Genomic DNA, 27,361 nt, shown 5'->3' with positions numbered 1-27,361 from the left:
TTGACATTTTTCTTGATGAGTCGGGGCTGTAAATATTTCAGAAGGCACTCCTCATGCCTACTAACACCATCCTAAAGAAATAAACAGAGGTCCTATTAGACAAGGATCTGAAACCCTCACACCTTTCTTGCTCTATGCAAAATGTACTTTTATTGGGGACTTTTCAAGTTATACCCAGTGACAATCTATTTGCTATCATGCTATACTTCAGGCATTGTTTAAAAGACATCCCAAGTCTCCATCAATCAACTCAAAAGGATGGTAGCATTTTTTCTTCTTGCAGAAAAGAAGGACCAATGCTGTAGATACTTGTTTACTTCCAGAAAAACTCTGGAAATTAGCTTCTAAAGACATTATGCAATGTTCATTTTAACATTTCTACCTACCTTTTATATTATACACACTACCAACATTAATGAGGAGTCATTTTATCTCATTCCAACAAGTGTATTGAGTGAAAAGTATATAAATTGAGATCAAGTTCAAATTTACCTTTTAGGGGAGGATATAAAATTTTCTAGCCCAAAGACTTAATGAAGCTCATAACAATAGCAGGGAGATCCAGTGTTCAAAATATCTCTTCCTCAAGTTGTGAATTGCTTCCAGTAGGTTGCAGCCATTCAGAATTTCCCATTTTGTCACATCCCATTTTTGGGAGTTATCACAGTCAATGCCCTGCTGTATCCTGAGTTTTTATCTGTTCATCCCCAGACTTGGTATATACAATCTACACCTCCTTAGCTATGTTTCATGCACCAGAGTTTAATCCTTAAAATGTTTGGTTCTTGTGTTATAACACCAACTTTGTCCAAAAAATCATGTGACATTACTTTTGATCAGTGAGTGTACATACACTAACACCTTAAACACTTATCACCACAGGTACGTGCTTGGTACTTCAAGTTCGGGTTTGTACAGTAAACAGAATTACCACACTTGTTTTGTTAGAACTTCAAGTAGAAGTTCAATCACTGTCCTGTATATTTTGTAAGACTTGTCCTAGTCTAGTAAGACCATTGGTACAAATGATATTGTTTTTATGTGCAGGCACAAGTATAGAATTCAAAACTTAATAGTTTTCGAAAGGAAACAGCTTTTACTAGGACTATCTTGGTGTTCTGGGATTGCATTCTAACTTTGTACAAAGAAATGACAAGGGGCTGTGCTTTTTGTAGACTTTTGTAACTCCTTTGAGCTTTTATTATGCCTCTGATTTGATCCAAAACTAGTCTTAAAGACTTTTCAAGCATGCTCACTTGGATTCCTCATAAATAGTAGAGAGCTCTCCTATTAACTGACAAGACAACCTTACAAAAGCTTAGTGATCCCCACTTAACACACTGGTTCTGGGCACACTTTGTGTACAGTTGCGGACAACTAAAGTCAACAAATTTATAGACCGATTTATTGAGACCAGTAGGGATTTTTTAAAAGTCCGAAAACCATCGGAATAGGCAGGAATTGAGTAGATCTTTCAAATGGTATGAGCCAATTTCCCAAAAGTGAAGATTTGTCAGAAAAAAGGTCCAAAATTTTGGTGCAGGCCCAAAAAAATTGATAAAATCTCGAAGAAGTCATTTTTGGATAGATCTTGATGAGTACTGTCAGAATCCACCAAAAGAATAAAAATAAAATAGATCCTCCCCTTTAAAAAAAATTGCTATTATGCTGCCTAAATCTAGAGGCTGTCCTCCTAAAAACATTGCAACCTTGCACACCTCCAAAATAACCCTTTTTTGACTTCCATTCCATTAGTGACATCATTTTCTCAAGGCCGTCAGACTGTCAGTGAGGGAGATGATGAGAAACTGATCACGAGATCTCGAGAGTCACATCCATTGCACAAGAAAATGAGGCAAGGGAAGCTGAGGATTCAGGAGAAGAGATGGATATGCAGAGAGTAATTGGGATGAGCTTGATTAGCAGGATTTTCCTGAGAGACTGGCTGAGATGGCAATGTAGGATTCAAAAAAAATTGGCTCAAAATTTTGGCACAGCCAAAAACTCATGGGAATAACATGAAAACACCATTTTTGAGCTCCTTTTGCCTGTCCAGTTTCAGATCTGTCGCCAGATTTCCGTCAAAAAATCTGGTTCCTGAGATACTCAATTTGTTGACTTTAGTTGTCTGCAACTGTATATCTGTGAAGAAAAGTCCTTTTAATTGATTACAAACTTATCTACTACCTTAGATGTTACTGGGAGTGCAACAACTGGTCATAGTGTTTTAAAGTCCAGTCTAGTCCGGTTATGAGGTAACTGGCAACCGCAACTGGACCAGACCGATCCAGATATCAAGGGACCGCAATCAGACCCTTTTAGACCAGTCCTAATCGGTCCACAACACAACAGAAACCAGTCTTTTGTTGAAAATTTTATTGCACCACAGAAACTAAATATTACCTCACATACACAGCATACATAGATCGATATTTTAATTTTCCGTAGACTGATCAAAAATGTAAGCAATTCCATGAAGATTTGACTGAGATATGGCAAAAACGGAAAGGATATACATTCAAATTGTGTATAAAAATGTTTTTGGCCATATCTCAACCAATTCTTGACTGTTCTTTATGATTGAGGGACCGAAAATTAAGTAAAAATGTGTGCAAGTAAGGTCCAACACATGATGGGATGAAAGACTAGTTGCAACCAGTCTAAACTGGTCTTTTTCAGTTTTTAAATATTTACAAAAACATGGCAACTGGCAACTGGACTGGCCACAAATGTGGGCAACTGCAACTGGAAAAAGACTGGACCTGCGAACACTAGCTGGTCAATATGGGGATAATTCCTTATGTTTCAGCCTGCGTGTGTCCTCCTTTTATACTATTTCTATGTGTTCCATCTTTAATTACATGTTTATGCTCAGCCCAATTGTAACAGACTATCTGTGCATTAAATGTGGGAGCTGTCAATGAAAGTCATATGGCAAGCTGAAATGGCAATGGTGTGAGGACCCAGCTGCAATCTCAGTCACAACTCGGTCCAAAGATGGAGAAAAGAGACTGGAAGCCAGTGGGGACTGTTATTACTTCAGAAATCCAAAGCTACAGCCCCTACTACCTCTTGGGAAATCCACGAGAGGCTGGATACAGATGCAAGGAAGGATATCAATGCAGATCAGATAAGATCTGCCCTAATCAATGGAGCTGGCACTTGCTCTCTTGGAGTAGAATGTCAGTGACTTGATAATAAACAAATAACACTTGCCTATCAGAGTGAACTACGATAAAACACCTATTCAAAGCAACAGATACAGTAGTGGTAGAGAAGTAAGAAGGTGAATTGTCACATGACTACTGACAGGTATGGAAGGGAGTCATGTGACACAACTACTAAGTAATGGAAAGTAAACAATATAAGAGAAGGGTAGGATCCCACATCCCTGCTACAGTCATTCTTGAATCTTGATCACTGTGTTGTCAACTGGTTTCCATCATCTCCAGGTACCTTGGTCATGGTCATACCCACATTGTGCTGAAGTCTCGACAGTGATTTGTTTTGTTCTGGGAGGCTGAGCTTTGTTGTTCATCAGCGAAGACAATGACAATGCTTGAATCATTGCTCTATAAAAGGGTCATTGCTATTCAACATCCATTGGCATGAGGTCAAGGGTTCTTAACTTGTTCATCTTTTTGAGTAAGTCTATCTTCATTTGTATAAGTCAGAATGGCAGTAGCTAACGGCTAACAAGTATTGACCATGGTCCCCACACCTTGTCTTCTGTAGTCTCTCTGTCTTGAACCCTCTCTCCCCCCTCTCTCTTTGTGACAATGCTATCACAACACCAAGAATAAAGTTGAGATTCACAAATGAATCCCTTTTCACCTAATTCCATTATGTCGATGACACATGACAACAACCCAGCTTTTGCACCATAAAACCCCTTCTGAAGAGGTGTTGTATCTCCTGTAAGCTAGCCCCTCACGCTATGCACTACCCTCTGCTGGACTAGTTGGGTAGACCTTTCACGGTCCACAGCTTCGAAGTGTCATAGCTGACACAGATATTATCGAGTGGCTGATCACAGCTGGCACAAGGGGCAAACAGGATCCATTGCCTGGTAAAGAGGTAATAAAAAGCAGATAATTATGTTAAATAGTTCATTCCACATTAGTGTCGAAAATGTTCAAATGAAAAAGATTCATTATTATTTTAACTTTGCAGTGACAAAAAGGTGATATCATGTATGTAAAATATTTATTGGTGGTTTGTTAGTGCAGGAATGACTGAGAAGCAAAAGAAATTTTTGCCAGGAAAGGAAGATAAAGAAAGACCCTGTTTTACCTTGGCAACAATGATGAGGCAAATATTTAATGTCATTGAAAGTTCTTTCTTGGTGGAAATCTGTCCTGTGTAGACAGGACAGATAACACTACTCACAGAGAAACCGTCAGAATTTAACCGAGTATATGATTCTGAGGGTATCTAGAAGGTAAAGGTAAAAGAAGGGGGTGCGTATGCAGGAGTAGATGATGGTACGTGGTTAAGAGAGGATCGCGTGTATGTAGGAAACCAAATAGTCTGGATGCCGATGCCAAACAACTGCCTGATGTGGTAATCCCAGGATTACACCCTCCCATGTTCTGAAAAAAAAATATACGTCAAAGCAAAACAAAAATCAGGAAAGGTTAGTAAGAAGAGTAAGTAAAATCTGAACGCCGGGTGCGTCAAAACCCTGTGGGAAAAAGCTACCGGCTGGCAAGAGCGAAAGAAAATCTACATAAAAAGCAGATCATCTGCGTGAGGCCAGCCAGGAGTCCAACGCTTTGCAGTCTTGAAGTTCGGAACTGGGTAACCACCTGTCGTGTTCTTGGCCATAACCGCGCCAACGGACCAGGTATTGATAACCGCGTCCGCGTCGACGTGCGTCCAGTATACGATCGATGTAGAATTCTTCGTTGCCGTCATCCGTGATGATGGGATCAAGTTCTTCAAAACGGCGGGATGGGAATAGGGTAGTATTGGATTCGACGTAAGGGAGGACCTCGGAAGTGTGGAAAGTCGGACAGATATTTGGGGAGTTAGGTAGATCCAAGGTCATGGTGGAATGTTCTTCATCGACGTCGATAACAGTGTAAGGGCCGTCGTATCGTGGCATGAACTTGGCCACACGCTTTTCGCCTTTAGCCTTGTATTCGTTACGTCGATGTAGCATAGATAGCCGCACACGTGAACCTATACTGAATGGAAAGGTTAGCGTCCTGTGCTTATTTGCTTGAACAGATTGGGAAATCTTAGCCCTAAGGAGGTTATCTTGTGCCTCGAGAACGTCTGTTTCTAAACATCTGATGACATGCCACGCATCGATGTCAGCGACTGTTGCAGAAGATTTGGCAGGCACGAGTGGTGGGATAACCCTAGGGCTTCGACCAAAACGGAGTTGGAATGGCGTAAAGCCAGTTGATTTGTTTACGGTGTTCATGATGTCGAAATGGACTCACGGTAAGGCGCGGACCCAGCCCATTTGGTTACGCTCAACGTGAAATCGCAGGGCTTGATTGACGGTCTTGTTAGTCCGTTCGCTTGCGCCATCCGTTTCCGGGTGATACGACGTCGACAGTTTCAATTTGATGCCAGTCAGCTTATGCAGGGCTCTCCAAAATCTTGAAATGAAGAGTTTGTCTCTATCGGAAACAATGTCAGCTGGTAGACCATTTTCACAATACCACTTATCGAAAAATAGGATTGCTAGATTTTCAGCCGTGATGTCTGTCCGTGTTGCGACTAACTGGACATCGCTACCTAAGCGGTCAGTGAACGTGATTATGCAGTTCTTGTTTTCATCTTCTGGTAGCGGGCCAATGAAATCGATTGCAACGGAATCGCCTCGTTGATCGGGTACTGGGAGTGGGTGCAGTGGGCCGTAAGGTTTTATTGTTGACAACTTGTTACGTTGACATTCAGGGCAGGAGGCAACGTAGCCCTGTTCCAAGTCCCTTCGCATATTTGGCCAGTAGTACGCCGTTCTCAGCGAGCCATAAGTCTTGTGGAAACCGAAGTGGCCGAGGGTGTCGTGGGCCAGTGCAAACAACAATTCGCGAAGGTTACCTGTGCGTGGTATGATTAGCCTTTCACCTATGTACCAAAGGCCATCACGTAAGACGAGGTTGGAGAAACTGAGAGCGGCAGAGGGTAACGTTTTACACCAAGCGTCTTCGGCATACCCGGATTTCACAGATTCAAGGAAATCTTTGTCCGCCGTAATTTTCAATGTTGCACTGACATTGTTTGATATTGCTGACACGTTAGCTAGCGATTTGGCTGCCTCCCAAGGGTTTTGTGATGAGGATAGGGATATTGAAGCCACAGCGCACAGGGTGTCGTCGTCCTCGCAAAAATCGTATGGGTGCCTAGCTGATGCATTAGCCGTTGAAGAATCGGTGTTGGTTGGTAAGCGGGAGAGTGCGTCCGCAACAGTGTTGTCATCCCCTTTGATGTACACGATCTTGGCATCAAATTGGGAGAGAAATTCCATCCATCGAGCTTGGCGCCTCGAGAGATCCTTCTGAGATAAGAAATTCTCCAGCGTTTTATAATCAGTGTAAATGAAGAATGGCGAGCCAAGTAGGTCCACTCGCCATTTTTTCAATGCACAGATAACGGCCAGTAATTCTTTTTCATGAACAGGATAATTCAGTTCAGTGCCCTTGAACGACATTGAATCGAAAGCGACTGGGCGGGCTGTTTCCCATGTAGGACCAAAGGAGAGTACGCTGCCAGATCGTTTGTCGCTCGCATCCGTTGTCACAAAGATCTTGTTTTCTGGCATTTTGTTGAAATCAATAGTTGTTAAGCATTCCCGCCCTGTTACAATCGCCTTTATCGCGTCAAACACGACCTGAAATTTTGGTGCCGTGCACAGCGGGAAATTTTTGTCGGAGGCTTTCGTCGTAAGTTCCGTGAGTACACCTGTATGTTCAGCAAGTGCAGGCAGGAAAGCGGAGATATACCGGACCAGTCCCAAGAAACTCCGGACTTCTGTAGCTGATGTTGGTGTTGGCCATGACATGATACGGTTGACTTTTCCCGAGTCAGCCTCGATTCCACGGGCACTAATGTGATGACCTAGGAAATTGATTTCGGTGCAGAATAGTTTAGTTTTATCTGGGTTGATGTACAGTCGAGCGTCACAAAGCGCTTGTAGAACCGCGCGAACATTCTTCTCGTGTTCTTCCACGGTGTTTGACCAGATCACGATGTCGTCCAAATAAATATGACAGAATTTGCCCAGGAGATGGCGTAGTGCAGCGGTAACACGTCGTTGGTGAATAGCAGGGGCATTCTTCAGTCCCATTGGCATCACAAGCCATTCATATAGACCTAATGGGGTGTTCACGGCTGTCAAATGAACGTGATCTGGGTGCATTCGCGTTTGAAAGAAACTATTGGTCATATCAATCGTTGCCCAGATCTTCCCCTTAGCGCAGTCTGTCAGAATGTCATCTATTCTTGGAAGCGGGTGGGAGTCTGTGATGGTGTTTTCGTTAAGTTGCCGAAAGTCATTGACCCACCGTGGTAGGACATTTGGGTTTGCCTTCGGAACGATAAATGCTGGCGAGGCGCAAGGTGAAGATGATGGACGGATACGACCAGCATCCAGATGTTGTTGAATCAATATCTGCCATGCCTCTTTATACTTGCGCGGGGATGGGTAGGAACGTGATTTTATTGTTTTCTCTGCGTCTTTTACATGAATCTCGGCGACCACTTCATGCGGTAATTCGTTGACATGTGGGATTGGTTCGAAGATTGTGCCGTATTCATTTTTTAATTCTGTTTCTTTTTGTAGCAGTGAATCTTGCATTGCTAGAACTTCAATGCGTTCTCGGACAGCGCCAACAACGTCAAAATCCTTAACCTTTTCCGGTTTAAGTTTGAGATGGTTAATCCTGTCATTGCAGACCATCATTAGTTCGGCGAGAACCAACTTTTTATCTGCTTTTGTGATTTTAATTTGTTCTTTCAACTTAGGTTTTGGCGGAGGAGGCGGCTTGATCACAGGGGGGTTTAATAAATCATACAAAGTATTTTTGTCTATACAAGTGCGTGCAGCGTGGTCTGTAACGATTGAGTTATGTATGAGCCAGGGCAGTCCGAGAATAATGGGGGCACAGAGACCCAGTGTGACAACGGCTCTAACGGTGCGCGAAGTCCAAGACGAGTCTAACGAAGTGAGAGAAAGTTTGACATAATGATACAACTGTGTTTTTTGCTTCTGATTGTTGAATGCGACGTCTACGAGTTCTGGTTCAGGCAGTTTATGTTTCTTCAATCCAAGGCAGTCTACGAGGTCGGGGCGAATGAGGACTAAGTGTGCGCCGTTATCAATCAACGCGCGCATTTTCACTGGGAAGTCTTCAGTCAAACTGTGCACCTGACAATTCCAAACGAGATGTTTGGCACGGAATGGTGGACTTACCTCGCGACGCAACACATCCTGATCCTCAACCGAATCGGAGTAATCTCCGGGGGAGTCAGGTAAAACTGCCGCAGCCGCAGAGATGTCGTCGTCGGAGTCAACAGTTTCAATGGATGCACTAGTGGCGGCGACAGCTTTGGTAGCCGGTTTGGTAACAGCTTTGCCCTTCTTGGCATTCATAGCGTCCGTGGCAGTCAGAGTTTTGTAGGTCTTGCCTGCCGGAAAACCATTGGGGCAAGAATGCGAGCGGTGGTCTGTATAAAAACGACGGCACTTGGTGCAACCGTCATGCTCGTTAAGGAGTGTGCACTCGGCGTCGGTAAGGGGGGGTAGATGGGTATATGTGGAGGAGGAGCCGCCTGCAGACGTGTTTGATTGTGATGTGTTGCCATGTCGCGACGGACCTTGCAATGCTTCATTGCTAGTGTTCTGGCGTTTGGATTGACGTTGAGTGAGTGTCTCCTCAATCAATTCATGTTGGCATTTGTTCTCAACAGCACGTGCTTTGTCTAATAGACGAACAGCAGTAACCCAGGTCTTGAAAACCTTGTCCTTGCGGGCATCACTGTGTCGGAGTTTAGTCTTCAACTCGTCGTCGAGATGCGCTTCCAAGTGGTTGCACAAGGTCGACTCGTCAAAAGCAGACGCCGTGCCCCGGAGTAGGCAGTTCAGTTTAAGCAGGTTTTGTGACCAATTCCAGAAGGAAGTTTTCGAAGCGGTGAGTGTCGACGTCAAAATCTCGTTACGAACTTGGTCTTCCCAGTCAGGGGGAAGGTAATTGAGTCTCATCTCCACCATAAACTTGTCAAAAGGTAGAGCAACAATGCGGGCACGGTCCGCAGCGATCCAATCACGAATACGAAGATCCTTGATACCAGGGATAACCATCGTGACCTGTTTGTCCGCTGGAATCGACTTCGACATGAAGAAATCAAGTGCTGCATTTTCAAAATCCATCATAACTGATGGAGAGATGTTACCCTGAGTGAGGATAGGTGCCTTGGCACTGGTAGGATCGACTGTAGCAAGTGTAGACATCTTGTTATGAGTTTTTGACTGAGTATATGCGCGTTTTTCGTCGTCAGAAGAGCTTGATGAAAGATAGAAAGACGATGCAGGAGAGGAGGGCGGCGATGTATGCGTATTTGGGAGAACCGGTGAAGCCGATGAGGCTAGCGGTGGTTGTGAAGGTAAACGATTGCCCCTCACGCGTGTGGTTGGAGCCAAACCATCAAGAATCGGTAATTGTTGGACAGAGGCAGTTGTACGGGTGAAACGAGGGAGTTCCAGTGTTGCGGTAAACGGTTACGGCGATGGCAGTTAAGTGATACAGGTACAAGTACCCTCCACTGTTACAGACGGAAAATCAGGGTTGATGTGTCGTGAACGACAGGAACAACGATCAGACGTACAAGACAGCGTGTACACGCGCCGAACAATGACCTGAATCAGGCCTCCAAAGGTGGTGACTATATGCGCGTGTCAAGATATGTCAGAACCGATAACGGCGGTGTAAATTCAAAAAAAGTGGAAATCTGTCCTGTGTAGACAGGACAGATAACACTACTCACAGAGAAACCGTCAGAATTTAACCGAGTATATGATTCTGAGGGTATCTAGAAGGTAAAGGTAAAAGAAGGGGGTGTGTATGCAGGAGTAGATGATGGTACATGGTTAAGAGAGGATTGCGTGTATGTAGGAAACCAAATAGTCCGGATGCCGATGCCAAACAACTGCCCGATGTGGTAATCCCAGGATTACACTTGGCACTGTAAAAAGCAATAAAGGAAATTAAAATTTACCCTCTTGGACAAAGGAACCATGAGAGATAATTTTAATTCTTTGTTTCTGTTCACTCAGGCCAGAATGATCTTTCAATGTCATTAAATAGTTGCCTCATCATTGTTGCCAAGGTAAAACAGGGTCTTTCTTTATCTTCCTTTCCTGGCAAAAATTTCTTTTGCTTCTCAGTCATTCCTGCACTAACAAACCACCAATAAATATTTTACATACATGATATCACCTTTTTGTGGTTGCAAAGTTGAAATTTTGATGAATCTTTTTCATTTGAACATTTTTGACACTAATGTGGAATTGACTATTTAACATAATTATCTGCTTTTTATTACCTCTTTACCAGGCAACGAATCCTGTTTGCCCCTTGTGTGGAGGAACTTGACAAGGAGATTGCTGTGGCTTAAGTGGTCAGGTACATTGTGGAATACCATTTGGAGACGGCCCATGCGCACACGTGCAAATGTCATAGTATTTTCAATGAATCTTGAACATGTTATCTCCATCTAACCCCTTGGAAACGAGGTAAAAGCGGAACGGCGCCAATTGTGAAACCATGATCAAGCGCCCACCACGCAGACGCCATCCATACCCGTCTTCAAGACTCCTTCGAGCCACTGCAGAGCAATCAGTCGGTCAAGTCCTGCCAAATCCCGTCGAAAATGGGGGAGAACAAATTCAACACCCCCAGAGCGTCATCGAAAACCTCTGGATCGCCAGCCGCAGCCACCGCTTCCTTGAGCTCTTCCTTCTTGAGTCTTGACTTTTCCTGCGTGATGTTCTCCAGAATACCTCGAGTCCTGAATTGGACCTTGGCTATCGATGCGGCGGTCAAGCATCCTGACGAGGTGGTTGGCAGCAGGGAGAACGTGGTGCGTGACGAGAACCTATGGTGGGGAATGAACAATGGAGGGCGATCTCTGATGGACAAGCTTACAACTCTTCGATTTGCGAGCGGAGGTCCACACAGGAGTTTTTCGTGCAAGAATCTGAACGTGTCACTGTCCTACATGCATAGATGCGATCAGGTTCAGTCTGGTAGAATAAAGGTGCAACTCACAACAGCACTAATGGGGTCATCTAGTAGAAGATATTTCTTTTCTGACCTCCCAACAAGCCGACACCCCTGGCCCCAATCTCCCTTGCATCCCCATCCTCCAAAATCACCAAATCAGGTTTCAGAGCGTAACACTCCAGGATGGCATGATACCGCTCCTCATCAAAGAGGTGTCCGAACTGGATATTGTCATCGACAGACTGGTGCCTCACCCACGGAGATCGAACAACGTACGAAACGGCAGGCATGTCTCCATCCTCGTTGATCCCTGAGTTCTTGGAAATGACGATCTTGCTTTGTTGTAGTGTCATCTCTCCAAGCAGCGCCATCTACATACCAAACGAGCGAGTAAGACAAGGCGGAGAGTGGAGGAAAACGACGACATACAAGAAGAGCCGTTTTCCCGGATAATCCACGGAGCTATCATATAACGAAGTTCGTCGGTCTTCAACAGCGATCCAGAGTCACTGGCGGCGGGAGCCGCAGTTTCAACATCGTCATAGGAGAAGGTTGGGCTTGGAATGTCACTTGACGCGCTTGGGCTCGGAACCCCATTCTTCGACTTATCCTGTTCCTTTCTGTTTCTCAAAATCAATCGCGTTTTCCGGCCCCAAACCTTCCTCATCTTCTCCGCCAGTGAGGTGGGGCTTTGCCTTTAAGTCCTTCTGCAGAGAAGTTACTTGGTCCGTAATTTTTTCGTCGTGGTGTACAGCAACATGTTTGAGGGCGACACCAGTCTGTTTGATCATTTATCAGAAATTTGGCCCCATGATGAGATGAGCCTGGCGTACCTGGAGGATTTGGACGATCCATGTTGGAATAACGCTCAGGGGAGCTCTACCCATCCCAAAAAGTGCGATAGCCTATAACCAAAACCCATCGGCGATGGTACCGTATAGGTGAAAAGACAGAGCCCACCATAAATGGGACACTGATCATCCTTGCAAAACAAACACGAAGAACGTGACAATGGATACCAAAACACACGTCCAAAGGGGGTAAAGCACGACGGAATTGACACCAGCTGGGAAGTGAACATTGTCAGTGATGATAGGCCCACGCCATGCTAGAATCCGCACTCTTGATCAACCACTTCATCTCAGCCTCCCTCGCATCCAACGCTCTCCCAGTTCAACGTTCTTCCTACGCAAAGAACGTCATGAATTGACCTGCGCCCCACACGTCAGCCATTGATTACAAGACTAAATGGAGTCAGATGGACATACAGCACCAATGACCCATTCGCTTGTCCCTTGCAGCCAACACGCCCTTCTGGATCCGGACACCCCGCCTCGCGATGATGCTGTTGAGAGGCCATCCCGCCAATAGCTCCAGCCTAAGAGTCTATCGATTGTTTTTGTGTAAGTTATTTGTTCCTGAGTGAGGGATGAGGGCAAGAACTTACTGGTACAGGAACACACAAGCTGAATCAGGATCTCGAATAGTGCTGCGTTGGTTGTGTCTCGGAGGGGGGGGGGGGTAAAGTGCCTCTGTAGATGAAATAAAATCTTGATATTGGTTTGTGAGATCTAATGATTCTGTTCCCTGAGCTGGTGTCGGGACGACAAAGAAAAGGGTATGACTGACGCGATGAACATCCTCAGCCAGAAGATTAGCGATCTTCCCCACGTCCGCGCCAGCCTTTGGATCGTCCGCTTTCGCAGCCTTTTCCTTTTTCTCAGCTTAAGTCTTGCCTAGATTTACCATCAACGCTGCCCCACGGATACAGAACAGGTGAATACACACGTTTTCCCGTTGTCCTCCGTCGTCGTTTTATCTTTGCCCTTCTCCTTGTTGAAAACACCCGAAAAATCCTTCCCCTTCAGCACCTTGTTATATATCGCCGCCATAAGCTTAGATCTAAACCTCTGGATGCGCGTCGTGCATACCAGAGGAGCTGCACATCAGCCCGGGCCTTGAGTAGCGTGCATGGAAATGCCAGGAAGGCGTAGATGTACTCTCAAGTCTGGCTTTATAGAGTAGGGTACTCCAAATCAATGGCGTCGAGGACTCATCTTGAAAGTTGGATAGAATATCAAGGAAGGAAGGATAGTAGGAGTACCAGTCGTACTTACTTGAGGAGGAAGGGGTCTGCATAGTTGAACACTACGCTCACAAAAGTTAATGAGAAATCGAGACTGGCGCAAGGTCAGCAGCGAAAAATTAAGGGGAGAAGGGGAGCGTACATTAAATCAGGAAAGTTGGCGGTCCAACGGCGACGCAGTGTTGACTCTATTGAGCTGAAGATCGGGCGCCATTTCATGGTTGGGCTGAGGTTTCAGACCTCACTCTCATGCATAGCATCACTGCCCAAGTCGACGAGGGTGACAGATCGGCCCTGTCTGATGTTAGCCATTGTCAAGGAATCAATGGGCTTCTGCATGATCTCAGATGGACTGTTGAGGTTGCTGGGAACTGCGAGAGGCGTGGTATGAGACATAACAGGCCGACGACTGCAATGAGGTTTAAGGAAAGGGCGAGAATGGCGAAGGGATGCGGATATGGGGTGGAGAAGACAGTGTGGTCGTGAAGCAACCCGCCAATATCGAGAATGGAGGAGCGGAGGAACAGGAGGTAGACGGTGAACATTTCATATGGTGGTGTAGCCGTCGGACGGACAATGGGTCGTCGTATGGCGTAAATTTATGATGGCTAAGATCAAGTTTGGCTGATGTCGTAACTCTCAATCACGTATAACTCAAGTCTATGTATTCCAACACACTTACTACCCAGGTTGATACGTGGTGTAAATTTACTGGGCCAGGGAGTAAAAAGAGGTTGAAATGAAAAACAAAACAAACTATTGAAGGAACGGTCCGTCATCTTGGTTGGCACGACCTGGTAAACTTACTTCTCTGAAACGTCGCCCAGAAATTGATCGGTTTCCAACTTGTCTGCGTCTTCCTGCAATAATGTCACGGCTCTTGGCTGTCCAGGGCGTTCATTATCATAATCCTGCAGTTGCAGCCTTCCAGCTGGATACTCTGCAGTTGGATCCCAAGGGTCCTTTGGATTGGCCACTCTGCCTTCCTTAAAAATCCCCGCCGTATCAAGTTGGAATGCTATGATTGCAGGATTTGAAAACCACGGATGTCGGTAATGACTCTGCCAATAGGCGAAGGCGATGCCACATAGCAAGACCCCCAGATGCAACCCAGCCCAAATGTAGACCCTCGTTCGAAAAATGGTGGCATGCGAAGCAGGGATGGAAAATACCACATTTGTCTGGTTCTCTGGACCCAGATCACCAAGTTCAACAACCAGGTATGACCATGCGGATTGATAGGCCTGTGAGACATATTCAATCGCATAACTTTGAATGTCAGACACCTCGACGTCCGTAGGACTAGCGGACAAAAAGGAAACTGTATAGCTTTTGATCAGATAGAAGTATGATGCGACTGCCGGGGTTATTGCCAGAGCCTCGATGGTCAGGGGATCTGGAACGGGTTGGAGGTTTGCGCCGTACAGATTTGCCTCAACGACGGCAGGCGCGACGACCACGCAATCCTGACAAATTGCGGCGCCTGCTGTATACGTCACATTTGCAAATGCGAAGCACGAGTAGTACGTTGAGTTGAGAGTTAGAGTGAGGTAGAGGTTGACATGGGGGGGTATGGATAACCCGGAGGCACTCGCATTACAAATTGGATGGGATAGGTCTGCAAAAAGGACTTGCATGCTGAGAATCCGAGATTCAGTCACGTTGACGGCACCTGGTAACTTGAGGCTAGAACCTGGACCCCAAGAAGTGTCAGGAAGGAGCGCAGCAAATCCCCGGTCATTGTTGTAGGGGTTGTAAACACTAGTATCATTGAGCAACAATTTCTGCTGACTCGTGAGGGTGGTGTCAGGATCCGTGATGTATTCAAACTTATCCACTCTGAAATACGGCAGACGGACGGAATCCAGCGTGGAACCAACGGGAAGATATCGAATAGTGAGAAGGCCTCCCCATTGGATAATAGGACGTCTGGTGACATATGGATTAGCAGCATAGGTGACCGATTCAATCGCCCCTCCGCCGTCAATAGCATCGGCCGAACCGAAAACGGATGAGTTTCGATAAGTGGAAATATCGGTCCCGGCTATTCCCTGCGGGATGTTCGTAAGGGGAACTGACCCCTCCACCATAATGGAGGAGAGTTGCCAGGTGACAGATCCCGTCAGGATAGACGAGAAATAATCCATCCCGAAGCAGATGAAGATAATGAGGTAGGCGAGAAAGACATTTTTTCGGTTCGCTACGTCGCGAGGCCACAGCAGCGTCATTATTCCACCATCGACGACTTTGGAGAAGCCGGCTATCGTAATTTCACCCTTCTCCATGAGCATAAATGCATACCGCCAAAGAAGCTTGGCGGCCCAGCACGCAGCCGCCGCGCGGGTGGCACTGGCTGCGAAGGTAAGCGCGGTTGTGATGTCGGACTGCAGGGGTCTGTAGGATTTGATACCAGCTTCAGTCTTTAAGCCATTGAGGTCCACGAACTGAGGCCGACGATGGTTGAGATTGTAGACCCTACCTGGGAGATCGATGGCATAGAGGGTCACGAAAGTGACGAAAATGGTCATAAGAAAGTGAAAAATGAAGGGCACAGCCTTCTTGTAGGAAAGTATCCTGAGGACGGCATAGTTAGCTCCAATGTGACGCGGCAGAGGTGCTCCTTACATGGCTTCCAGGATTTTCATTTTGCGCGATTGCGTTCCGTGTCACGTTGTCCGCAAAAAAGATACGTTTAGAGGAAGTATCGCGTTACTCAGAATCTAGAGCAGGGACAAGATGAAGAACGAGGTCAATGACATAGCGCTACTTAAATACAAAAACTCAACTGTGGACATCCACCTGCAGGCTGCAGTTCATCAAAATTCACAGGGACACTTCTCAGCGCTAGATTGAGTGCCTGAAAGGCACCTCTCACGCTGTGATCCCAAAAATAGGTCCACAGCATGCCAGTTCATACTGTTATTGCAAGAGCAAGAAGTCCAAGTTCATAACATTGGGAATGGGAGCTTGACGCGAACGGGAATTGTGCGAGTCCTAAATGTAATATAATCGCAAACGGGGCACGGCGTCCAGTTCGCATTGCCTGCAACACGAAAGATAAAGTTGGCTTGATAACATTGTGAGGTCCAATTCCCATTGTTCTCCGGGCCGCATTTCCTGATGAGATATGTAGATGAAATCCATATCTGGAGAGTCACGAGTTGTCCTAAACGGGCAACGTGCTCTCAGATGCAAACCGGTTCGAAAATCCGGTTGATCGAGGGGAATAACCCATTCGATCTACGTGACCAGGTAAGTGAAGATGGCGCCAAGGATCACATTAGTTGCCAGGCTGCAATGTCACCAGAGCCACCACTCTTGAATAGGTCGGTATGCATGTTTTCATCCCCATCTGAATGAGTAGTAGCTTTTTCGATATTCCGTTGCATTCCAATGACAAGCTGCAAATGGGGATTCTGACCTGTCTGAAAAGATCAACGATGTCGTTTGGGCCAGCTGTACATTGGTGGACCAGTCTTATAGGGAGGTAATGAGGCAGAATTCCAGGAATGTCGACGTCAGGCCTGATGCTTCTCAAGTGCCAAATAAGGCGGTAGAAAATGAGTTGGGATCGAGGCGGACAGTCGCACTCTCACCAAGTTCATGGTAGTTTCAAAGACAGCGTCCTGCATCTGCTCTCCACCACGGATGTGCTATCATGCATCGTTATCTTGTCGTTGGCTTCGCTTAAGGTGGGCTCGGTGTTGCCGAAGAATAGGGATTGAAAGAGAACCCAACGAATAGGCCCGTATCGAGTTTTCGGATAGGCGATAAGGGAGAGAGAGGCTTGAGGGACCTTCAAGGCCAACGAACTCCCTCTGTGGTGGGTCTTCTTCGGAAACTCTGGTGCCTTGGCGCTAGAGGTGGTGATTCGTTGAATTCGACACAAGTCGAGGATGTCATGTTCGACGTGACTTCCACAGCACTGTCAACCTCCCAACCATCATCAGCTTTCCTCTTGCTCGACGCAGCCTCCTCACACATCCTCCTCTCCAGGTCATTTGAAAGGTCCTGCTCAAAAAGACTTGCCTCCCTAGCCAACTTGAGGCTCTCCACCTCCCTCGCGAGCTTTCTGTACTCGCGGCTCCATTCCCCCATCAACTCCAAGATCTGATGCTCATGCGCCTCCTTCTTTCCAACAACCCGGTTGCTCTCCTCCAACTCTTGAATAAGATCCTTCACAAACTCCTCTAAAAACGGACATCCAACACCATCTGCTTCGTTGCCCGCGTAACAGCAGCCACCCTCGACTACTTCATTTCCTCTCGAGCTCCTCGATCTGGTTGGAGAGCAACAGGCGACCGCAGAAAGCCTTTAATGCATCGGAGCATTTCAACGGTTTGGCGGACTGGAGTGTGTCTCGGAGGTTTTTATCTCTCGCTGTTGTTTCCAGACGCGGTTCATGAACAAAAGCCGCTCGCAGAAGTTAGAGAGTGCTGAGCTGACGGCGTTAGGCATGCCGTTCTTACTAGGAGGATGTTGGGCAGACATGATCGCAGGGCGGGCGCAAGGAGTGTTATGATGACGCGCAAAAAAGTTTCCCTTAGTCCACACCAGGGGGAGGTTACACGGAGATGGGAGTTTGGAGTGCATCTTCTTTTCTAGCTGTTAATCGAGCTCTTTGAAGTCTGCGAGGGCTTGGTTGGCTCTGGCTGCGAGATCGTGAGGGTGTGGTACCGCTGCAGATGAAGGTGGTGTGCGCTGCTGCGTTGCGGGTGAAATTCTGGTAGGAGCGCAGCTCAGTTGGGGCAGAGTGAATTCCTAATCTTGGTATTGAATGCAGATTAACAATGTCAGGATTTGCTCAGAGTGCTTGTACCCATGGCTGTAGTCCGATGCTGAGTGGAAAGAGAGGGGAACTTCGTGAGGGATTGGCGCCCTTCAACTGTACCCACATTGAAGTTTGAGCTTCTACCTGTTGGCATCAACATTTCAGGGTGATTTACAAGGTTTGGTTTAGACGGGGCTTGGGCTACAAGACATCCAAATATTAACAGCCGGATAATGTGCGAGGGAAGGGCGTTGTCCGTACCTTACGTCCTTTGGTGCGTGGTGTGGATGAACGCAGCGTAGAAAAGGTTATGGATGAAATCGTACAAACGGGCTGGAGCACGAACGCCTACGAACGCGAAGCAGGCAGCTTAAAGGCGACTTCTTTGTCCTATGTTCGTTGATCTAATGTCGCTGAATGAGGGACGAATCGACTGCAAGACATCAGCATCACGGTCACTGCAGAAAAGAAGACATACCACATACCCTCAGTCCCCCACCAGACGACGCTGTTCGAACTCATCGTTCACGACGGACATCTCTGTGTGCGTGAATGCATTTCTGTGACGTTAAGTAGCCCGTGGCGCAAAGAAGCGTCGTCATGAGCCGCACATAGCATAGAGGATATGCCGGGATCTCTAGGGGACTCGAACAGGATGTATGTGGCGTTCGTCTTAAAATTGAGCCGCGTGAGTAGGTTATCGTTCGTTGGGGGGCATGTCAGGAAATGACTGGAACGGTGTCAATGATGCCTCACGATAGAAGCAACTCTCGTGCTTACCTTCTCGGTCGTCGTATACCTCTCCTGCCTAACGTACGTTTGAACTCCTCCCAACCTTGAGATGCCGCCGCCGAGCAGGGATTTAAGAGTAACCTGCGGTTATCGTATGCCGCAAGCCAAGCCGTTGGGTGAGATCTTGAGAAGTGAGAGTGGCAATTCCATGACGTTGCCGGATAGTGTTGGTCGTGCACTTGGGTTTGATTATGGTTGCCCAAGAACGCCACCGTTCCATAGATCTGCGTCGGTAGCATAGTAATGTCCTTTCCCCATCCAACTGAACCACCAGGTCTCGTTGGCCACCCAGATTCTCTACTCCCAACAGTCACTCTTCTCAGACCGGAGAATATGTCATCCCCGCTCGAACGTCTTCGATCGACGACACAACCCAGATGCATGACCCAATACCAGCTCAACGCGTACAAATTCAACATGATCATCCCCAGCCGGTAGTCTATCGGTCCTTCGAGCTTTCAATATGCGAGAGGGCTGTTGAGGCGGATCCCCGACCAGGGGATAAAGGTCGACTCTTCGGATTCAGCACGCCTATCCACCTATACCTCTCCACCAACTCTGGCGGTGCGTACCTGAGCACGCCTCACGAGGGTCTTCCAGCGTACGGCACCACTGCCCCATCACGCCCAGCTCAACAAACTCCGCAGACACTTCATCCTCGATCTCATTGCTCGCGTTTCCGATCCATTTCGACCCAAAATTGCAACCTCAATCCGCCTCCACTATCACATTGGACTTATCCAACCTCCGCTCGTTCGTCCACTGTTCTCGCCATTCCTCCTCAAAATTTGCAGAGTGGTGTTGACGATACAGAGCCAGTTCAAAGGTTTCGGGCTCAACGTCACAGAGGGTCGTTGCTGATGCGCTGTCAGCATCATGCACTCTTTCAACCAACGTCGGTGGAGGAACCTTTTTAGGAAGACGGCAATTTGAGCGAGGGGATGGTTAAGAGGCGTCAGACAAGACCTCGAATCATGTGGAAGTTGATTGAAAGGGAAAAAGATAAAGCGAGTGGGATACCAGATATATCCGGCCGCGTGGTGACTTCGAAAAAAAGGGAAGCGCTGGGAACACAGAGGACAGAGGACACAAGGTACTTACCAGATTCATTTCCTTGTGGGACATTTTTGACGCCAGCGCTGTAGCTGCAGTTCTCCGACGCCGCAAGGGCCACAGGTTGCTTCAAGTAGTGCTTGAGAATACTCGAGGATGCCTCACCATGGTCTTCTAGCAGCTTACGGCACCGCTGCCTCGTTGGACTTGTCAAAACTCGGCTCGTGTCCCCTGTACTCGTCATTCCTCCTCAAAAATTTCGGAGCGGTGTTGACGATACAAAACCAACGTTTGTGAGATCTAGTGATTCGATTTTGTGAGCTGATGCCGGGACCAAGAAAAGAGGACGACTGACTCGGTTAGCATCCTCAACCACAAGTGTTACGATCCTCCCAACATACGCGCCACCCTTTGGATCGTCTGCTTTCGCAGCCTTTTCCTTTTTCTCAGCTTGGGTCTTGCCTAGATTTACCATCAGCACTACCTCACACATACAGAACAGGTGGATACACACGTTTTTTCGTTTTCGTTGTTCTCCGTCGTCGTTTTATCTTTGCATTTCCCCTTCTCCATACTAACAACGCCCGAAAAATCCTCCCTTTTCAGCGCCTTCATACATCGCCGCGATTCAATCGTCGTGCATACCAGAGTTGCTGTACATCGGCTCGGGCCTTGTGCACGTAAATGCCAGGAAGGCGTAGACGTCTCGAATCTGGCTTTCTGAAGTGGTACCCCAAATCGATGGCATCGAGGATTTGTCTTGGATAAGAGATATCAAGGAAGGAAGGATAAGTGTACCAGGTGCACTTACTTGGGGAAGGAGGGGCCTGCATAGTTGAATATTACACTTCAAATGTTAATGAGAAATCGAAGCTGGCGCAAGGTTAGCAACGAGAAATTAAGGGGAGAAGGGGAGCGTACATTGAAAGCGCGATCCCATGGTTAGGCCAAGGTTCCAGACGTTACTCCCACTCAGCGTAGTATCACTGCCCAAGTTGACGAGGGGTCCAGAGGGAAGTGAAGACTTGGATAAGATGGTGTAGCCGCGAAGCAACCCGCCAAGGAGAATGGAAGAGCCAAGGAAGAGGAGGTGGATGGTGAACAGGTCATGTGGTGTAGCCATCGGACGGGCAACGGGTCGTACGACGGTGTACAGCCAGACACGAGCAATAAGGGAGAGAAGGACACCGCTCTGAGCCTGATCATTGCTTGACTACGAGAGAACGGTCAATGGTTGGGTGAAGAGTACTAAGCAAGCGACGGAAATTTGAAGATCGTGCATGATGGTCAAGGTCAAGTTTGCCTCATCTCGTAAATCTCAACCGTAGTACTTCACATACTCAGTACCAGGACAGTTATTCATAAGGTTCGCATTGACATTCTTCCTTCAATTCAATACATCGTCTTCCCCTCTAGATACAATGCCAACACCCGTTCATTCTCATTCGCATACGAACGTACTTCCCCATCCAACTGCGCTACCAACTTGTCTCTTCAACAGACCACAGGATCTCCAACCTCAGCAAACAGCCTCCCCGTGTCACCCGGCTCAATCCTCTCTTTGACCGATGACACAACCAGCTGAGCCTCCTGGAATTGAACACTCCCTTCCCAGTCGACATCGACTCCTTATCCTCCGCTGCGCCCGCAACCCCTTTCTCCACACCCCCACAGCCTCGTTCACCTCCCAAGGCCTGTACAGCGCGCACCAAATCAACAAGATCATCTGCACTTCTTGGTCTTTCTATCCTTCGAAATTTCAACGTCCTGTCGGGGAGGGTTGTTGAGCCGAACCTGGAACTAGACGTTGACTCTTCGCATCCACGGTGCGTTGGTGCTCGGCGAAGGAATAACGATGTATGTGGAATTTGAGGTGAGTTGCATGTCGTGGCGTTCAGAGCCTGGTAACAAGAATGGTGGCGATAACAACCTGGACATGGACCGTCCTCCTCAACACCCACCCTCCTCACACATCACTCCCCAAGCTGGTCATTGCAGAGAGGGGGTGCATTAGCATCGCGAAGGGGGTCTAGGTTGTCGTGGGATTGATTCGAGAGGAGGAAGTGGACTCAATGGGGTGGGTCCACAGTTTTGCCAGACAACTCGTGCATCCTTAGTTTGTGTTCGGTCGGCGAATTTGTTCACGAATGTATTATGTAGTCTGACCTGGTTCAAGGGGAGGTCAGGGCCATGACAAAAGGGGCGATTGAAATGATGCTTGAATGTTACCTACCTTCAAATCGACCTATTTCAGGGAAATAAAGGTGAAATCCAAGTAATTCTTCGAAGTTTGGGACTAGAACAAATACAAGGTTAATTGCTTGGTGTGGCGTGAAGGAGGGTGATGGTACTGGGTCTACGTGGTTGGGCGGCATTAGCTTCAAGTAGTGCATGTGTCACTAGCAGTCCACCTCTATCTGTTTTTGAAGGAAACGAAACCCGATTAAGCACGGCCAATCGACGGAGTAAATATGTATATTGGCAGTCGAACCGACCCGCTAAGCCACCGCGCATCAACTCCATCTTTGAGAAAAAAACGGTTTGTAGCTATAAAAATGGATGTTCAGAGAAGGGCGAACTCGACGATGATCAGCCCACTCACTTTGAGAGATCTGTTGACACGAAAAAAAAAAAGAGACGGTAAGATTGCGTACCGACAGCAGTCAAATCTGCCATGAATGCAGCAGAGGCTACTAGGCTCCCACGTTCGTCAAGTGCACTGGCACTGATGAAGCACCCACCATCAGCAAAAAAGCGCGTCCGGCGCTCACAGCGGAAATCATTATCTCGTCGTGAGCCCTGTAGGAGACAACATACAAAGGTGAGCCAGCCCACCAAAGACAGTAAGCGGGGAATGAGAAAGACGAAGGCGAGGATTTGGACTCGAGAAGACTGGAGAGAGAGAAAAGCCCCCGCACGTGTTCGCATGTAAAAATAGAAACAGGCACACGCCTCGTGGCATCATTGGCGGTCTCCTGCAGTGGGTTTGGGCACTGTTCTTTCTTCCCCCTCATCCTGAACCTCCATCTTCAGTATCTCAACATGAGCGGAACAAGTTCCTTTACGGGCGCTCACCACTTCGTCGCTAGAAACAATGCATTCATTGAAGCTCAAATTGTGAGTGGAGTGTTTATGAAAGGTATCCGTGAACGTAACGCAAACTGATGGCGTTGTATCTGTTGCAGGTGAACATCCACAACAATTATGGCAATAGGACGCTGTCTGATGGGGTCATCCCCCTTAGGCCAAATCCAAGCACTCGCTTCACAGGGCGTAAAGAAGTCATTGCCAAACTCAAGAGCCATTTTTTTACCACCATGGATAATGCAGTTAAGAAGAGAAAGTTCTTCCTATTAAGTGGAATGGGGGGTATTGGGAAGACTCAGATTTGCTTGAAGTTTGTTGAGGAAATGTCTGACAGGTGAGCACTGATTACACCTGGGTCTGTCTGATTATGTCTGAATAAAGTTGAATTGCCCCCAGCTTCTCTCAAGTTTTCTGGGTTGATGCATCCTCCTCAGGTACCATTATGCAGGCACTTAAGGGCATCAGTCAGTCTTGTGGATTGGATGGATCACCTGAGTCTGCTCTTCAATGGATTGGCTCTCTGAAAGACAACTACATCCTGATCTTTGATAATGCTGATGTTCTGTCACCTTCTGAACTAGAGGGGTATTTCCCAACTGGAATGAGGGGGAACATTCTGATAACTAGTCGTAACTCTGCCATGATGACTCTGACTTCACCTGAGAGTTCTTTTGAAGTGACTGAAATGGAAGAAAGAGATGCTATTGGACTACTTCTCAAAGCTAGTTGCTTGAAATCACCCACATCAGATGTTTGGACTCAAGCCCCTAAGATTGTAAAGAAGCTCTTCTGCTTTCCTCTTGCTATTGACCAAGCTGGTGCTTATATTGCTTCTGGGGCTGCCACTATTGGAGACTACCTTGCAAAATATTCAGAGCACCGAAAAACATTATTATCCCATCCTGAATTTACTGGAGCTTCTAAGTATAACAAAACTGTCTATGAAACTTGGGAGCTGTCATACAGAGAAATTGAACAAAGGGCTAAATCTGATGATTCTTGTAGGGCCAATGCAGCCAATAGTGCAATGCTACTCCTGGAATTATTTCCTTTCTTCCATCATGAGGGAATAACTGAGGAAATCTTTTCTTATGCTGCCCTTCAAGAATATGATAAAACTTGTATGCCAAATTTACCCCTTGCCAGTTCACTGCTGGACAGACGACTTCTTCCTCTTTGTGAGACAGGCACTTGGGATAATTTCATATTCAGAGAGGGGATTCGAATATTACTGGCTTTCTCTTTAATCAGACGGGGCCCATCTGATAAGGTGTATGCAATGCATCCACTGGTTCATGCCTGGGGCAGGGACAGATTGACTTTGAATGAGAGGGAAAAATGTTGCTTAATGGCATATGTCACCTTCTCTTGTTCATTGAGATGGGATACAGACCAGCAATATGGATTCCAAAGGGCCCTGGTCACACATGTGAGAGCAAATATGGAGCATTTCAAATCAGAAAGCAATCAGAATATTATCAGTTATATGGATGATGCTTATGCAAAATTTGGGAGGCTGTTGAGGGAACAAGGATATTCAAAGGAAGCAGAAACCTTGGACAGTAAAGTTCTGGATAAGAGGAACAAAATTCTTGGAGTGGAACACCAGGAAACACTTTTTGCCATGGCAAGTCTTGCATCAACAAATGAAGAGTTGGGAAAATACACAGAGGCAGAGAAACTGAATATCCAAGTTCTGGATGCAAGAAAGAGAATTCTTGGAATGGAACACCCAGACACAATCGGAGCCATGGGAAATCTAGCAGCAACATATCATTGTATGGGAAAATACATGGAGGTAGAGAAACTGCAGATCCAAGTTCTGGATGCAAAGAAGAGAATTCTTGAAGTGGAACACCCAGACACAATTCTTGCCATGGCAAATCTAGCATGTACATATGAGTACTGGGAAGATATACAGAGGCAGAGAAACTGGAGATCCAAGTTCTGGATGCAAGGAAGAGAATTCTTGGAATGGAACACCCAGGAAACACTTTTTGCCATGGCAAGTCTTGCATCAACAAATGAAGAGTTGGGAAAATACACAGAGGCAGAGAAACTGAATATCCAAGTTCTGGATGCAAGAAAGAGAATTCTTGGAATGGAACACCCAGACACAATCAGAGCCATGGGAAATCTAGCAGTACATATCATTCCTGGGAAAATACACAGAGGCAGAGAAGCTGGAGATCCAAGTTCTGGATGCAAAGAAGAGAATTCTTGGAATGGAACACCCAGACACAATTCTTGCCATGGCAAATCTAGCAGCAACATATGGAAACCTGGGGAAATACAAAGAGGCAGAGAAACAGATGATCCAAGTTCTGGATGCAAGCAAAAGAATCCTTGGAGTGCAACACCCTTATACCATTCTAGCCATGGAAAACTTAGTGCTACCCTTAGTAGTCTGGGGAGGCACAAAGAGGCAGAGAAGTTATTCATCCAGGCTCAGGAAGTCTCAAATGGAGTATAATCCCACTACACAACTGCCACTATGACCAATGCCCAAGATGACCCAGACACTTAACTTCAATACTGAATTCAACAAAAAAAGGTGTGTAGTGAGGTTGATTAAATTTTTTCATGTTGATATGTTAGTGCATTGTTTGTCCAATCTTGTAATGAAATTTTCAATAATCTTGTTTAAAATGGCACATTCATTTCATAAGAAGAAAGACCCTGATGATGACTTAGCAGGAAGTAGTTCTTAATTCCTCTACTGCAATGAGTCTATCCTTCTCAATGTTATTCTATCTTTTACTCATATCTTGATATGCTGTTCAGCATGTTGAATGTAATTAATTCTGTCTGACTGTTTTATTTGATAGTGTAAAACTCTCCCCTAGAAGAGGGGATAGAAAACACTTGAGGACTTAAGAATACTCACAGAAATTAACCAGGTGTATAATTCTGAGAGTCTGGAAGAGTAGCGTAAATGAGAGGTGAAGAAAGAAGAGAAGAAGGAGCAAAGCATATGTAAGTTAAATGTGCTAAAAATAGAACTGTTGCGAAATAAGAGTAATCCCAGAATTACACCCTCCCCCACTTTAAAAGAAAAAGCAATGAATGAAAAAAAGGTCTGTTAGTAAGAGAAGATGTAAGTATAATCCGAGCATGGGTGTGTCAAAACCCTGTGGGAAAAAGCTACCACAGGCAAGGTTGAAAGAAAGCTACCTAAATCAAGGTGAACCAACTAGGGATGCCAACCAACAGTCCAGTGCTTTGCAGTCCTGAAGTTCTGACCCCGGAAGCCATTTGTCATGTTTGGCGCCATAACCTGACCAATGGATGAGATATTGGTAACCACATCCTTGTCGACATGTGTCCAATATTTTGTTGATCATGTATTCTTTGTTTCTGTCATTGGTGATAATGGGTGGTAGTTCTTCCAGGCAGTGCGAAGGGAAAAGGGATGTGTCAGATTCAGTGTAAGGAAGGATTTCGGATGTGTGGAATACAGGGAAGATGTTGGGGGAATTTGGGAGATCCAGTATGACAGTGGAGTGGTCCTTGTTGATGTCGATAATCGTGTAAGGGCTGTCATAATGGGGCATGAACTTCATGACACATTTCTCGCCCTTGGCCTTGTAATCATTGCTTCGATGCAATGTTGATAATCACATGCAAGAACCTATTTTGAAAGGGAATTTCAGTATATGGTGTTTGTTTGATTGAGTTGCTTGTAAAATCTTAGCCTTCAACAAATTATACTGTGCCTCCAGGACATCTGTTTCCAGCATGCCAAGTGTCAATGTCCATTGTGGTAGCATTGGATTTAGCAGGTACAAGTGGGGGAATGATGCAAGGACTGCAGCTAGTGTTCGCAAGTTCAGTTCAGTCCGGTTTTTTGCCCCCAAAACGCGCAACCGTGGACCGCAACCGGTCTAGGACCGACCCGGATATTGAGGGAACCGAACCGAACCACCTAGGACCAGTCTTTTGCGGTCTATGGAGCCGGTTCAGACCGATCCAGACCGGTTTTTTTGCGTATAATTTATTATACCAATATAAACCATTTGTATCTCAACTATTATTACTCTGAAAAATAAACGGGTTCTATAAAATAGTAAAGCATGTAAATACCCGTCATTCCACCAATTTTTAAGAGATGTAATGAAGATTTGACATAGCTATGACTGAAACCGAATTACATCTCCTAGAGACTTGGGTAAAATATGGATTTGGTTATATCTTTCTCAATTCTTAACCGTTTTTGATGAAACAAAAACCCAATAAAATGTAATAAACATGGTTACAAGGGTATGTAACGCACGTGACCGTTTAACCAGTTGCAACCGATCAAAACCGGTCTTTGAACGGTTTTAAAAGATTTTC

The 27,361-nt window shown here is 46.2% G+C and overlaps 7 protein-coding genes across 7 annotated transcripts; 1 reads left to right on the top strand and 6 right to left on the bottom strand.

The window, feature by feature from the left end:
- Positions 1–5,446: 5,446 nt before the first annotated feature.
- On the bottom strand, positions 5,447–9,466 carry LACBIDRAFT_309776 (reverse transcriptase-RNase H-integrase; the record flags this gene model as incomplete). The annotated part of the gene is made up of 2 exons (XM_001886981.1): positions 5,447–8,383; positions 8,429–9,466. 2 exons carry the CDS (start codon positions 9,464–9,466, stop codon positions 5,447–5,449), a joined length of 3,975 nt encoding a protein of 1,324 aa, XP_001887016.1.
- A 1,384-nt stretch (positions 9,467–10,850) lies between these two features.
- LACBIDRAFT_332530 (multidrug resistance-associated ABC transporter) lies at positions 10,851–15,968 on the bottom strand (the record flags this gene model as incomplete). Its single annotated transcript, XM_001886980.1, has 18 exons — positions 10,851–11,109; positions 11,160–11,228; positions 11,283–11,289; positions 11,329–11,608; positions 11,667–11,699; positions 11,960–12,016; positions 12,071–12,116; positions 12,267–12,357; positions 12,506–12,623; positions 12,685–12,703; positions 13,026–13,147; positions 13,355–13,370; positions 13,466–13,511; positions 13,569–13,732; positions 13,899–13,947; positions 14,006–14,034; positions 14,131–15,897; positions 15,949–15,968. The coding sequence occupies 18 exons, from the start codon at positions 15,966–15,968 to the stop codon at positions 10,851–10,853; spliced, it is 3,192 nt and encodes a 1,063-aa protein (XP_001887015.1).
- Positions 15,969–17,121: 1,153 nt separating this feature from the next.
- On the bottom strand, positions 17,122–17,657 carry LACBIDRAFT_309771 (uncharacterized protein; the record flags this gene model as incomplete). Its single annotated transcript, XM_001886979.1, has 2 exons — positions 17,601–17,657; positions 17,122–17,564 (listed from the first exon to the last, which is right to left on the bottom strand). The coding sequence occupies exon 2, from the start codon at positions 17,419–17,421 to the stop codon at positions 17,122–17,124; it is 300 nt and encodes a 99-aa protein (XP_001887014.1). The 5' UTR covers positions 17,422–17,564; positions 17,601–17,657.
- A 962-nt stretch (positions 17,658–18,619) lies between these two features.
- On the bottom strand, positions 18,620–19,311 carry LACBIDRAFT_309770 (uncharacterized protein; the record flags this gene model as incomplete). The annotated part of the gene is made up of 2 exons (XM_001886978.1): positions 18,620–18,824; positions 18,875–19,311. 2 exons carry the CDS (start codon positions 19,309–19,311, stop codon positions 18,620–18,622), a joined length of 642 nt encoding a protein of 213 aa, XP_001887013.1.
- Positions 19,312–20,550: 1,239 nt separating this feature from the next.
- Positions 20,551–21,062, bottom strand: LACBIDRAFT_309769 (uncharacterized protein; the record flags this gene model as incomplete). Its single annotated transcript, XM_001886977.1, has 3 exons — positions 20,551–20,698; positions 20,751–20,766; positions 20,861–21,062. The coding sequence occupies 3 exons, from the start codon at positions 21,060–21,062 to the stop codon at positions 20,551–20,553; spliced, it is 366 nt and encodes a 121-aa protein (XP_001887012.1).
- A 1,190-nt stretch (positions 21,063–22,252) lies between these two features.
- Positions 22,253–22,462, bottom strand: LACBIDRAFT_309768 (uncharacterized protein; the record flags this gene model as incomplete). Its single annotated transcript, XM_001886976.1, has 1 exon — positions 22,253–22,462. One exon carries the CDS (start codon positions 22,460–22,462, stop codon positions 22,253–22,255), a length of 210 nt encoding a protein of 69 aa, XP_001887011.1.
- A 4,315-nt stretch (positions 22,463–26,777) lies between these two features.
- Positions 26,778–27,068, top strand: LACBIDRAFT_309766 (uncharacterized protein; the record flags this gene model as incomplete). The annotated part of the gene is made up of 1 exon (XM_001887057.1): positions 26,778–27,068. The coding sequence occupies one exon, from the start codon at positions 26,778–26,780 to the stop codon at positions 27,066–27,068; it is 291 nt and encodes a 96-aa protein (XP_001887092.1).
- Between the last annotated feature and the right edge of the window lie 293 nt (positions 27,069–27,361).

This window comes from Laccaria bicolor, genomic scaffold (genome assembly GCF_000143565.1).
Source record: "Laccaria bicolor S238N-H82 LACBIscaffold_41 genomic scaffold, whole genome shotgun sequence".
Classification (NCBI taxonomy): domain Eukaryota; kingdom Fungi; phylum Basidiomycota; class Agaricomycetes; order Agaricales; family Hydnangiaceae; genus Laccaria; species Laccaria bicolor.
Note: the sequence above shows the minus strand (reverse complement) of the source record. Positions and strands in the feature narration are given on the sequence as shown.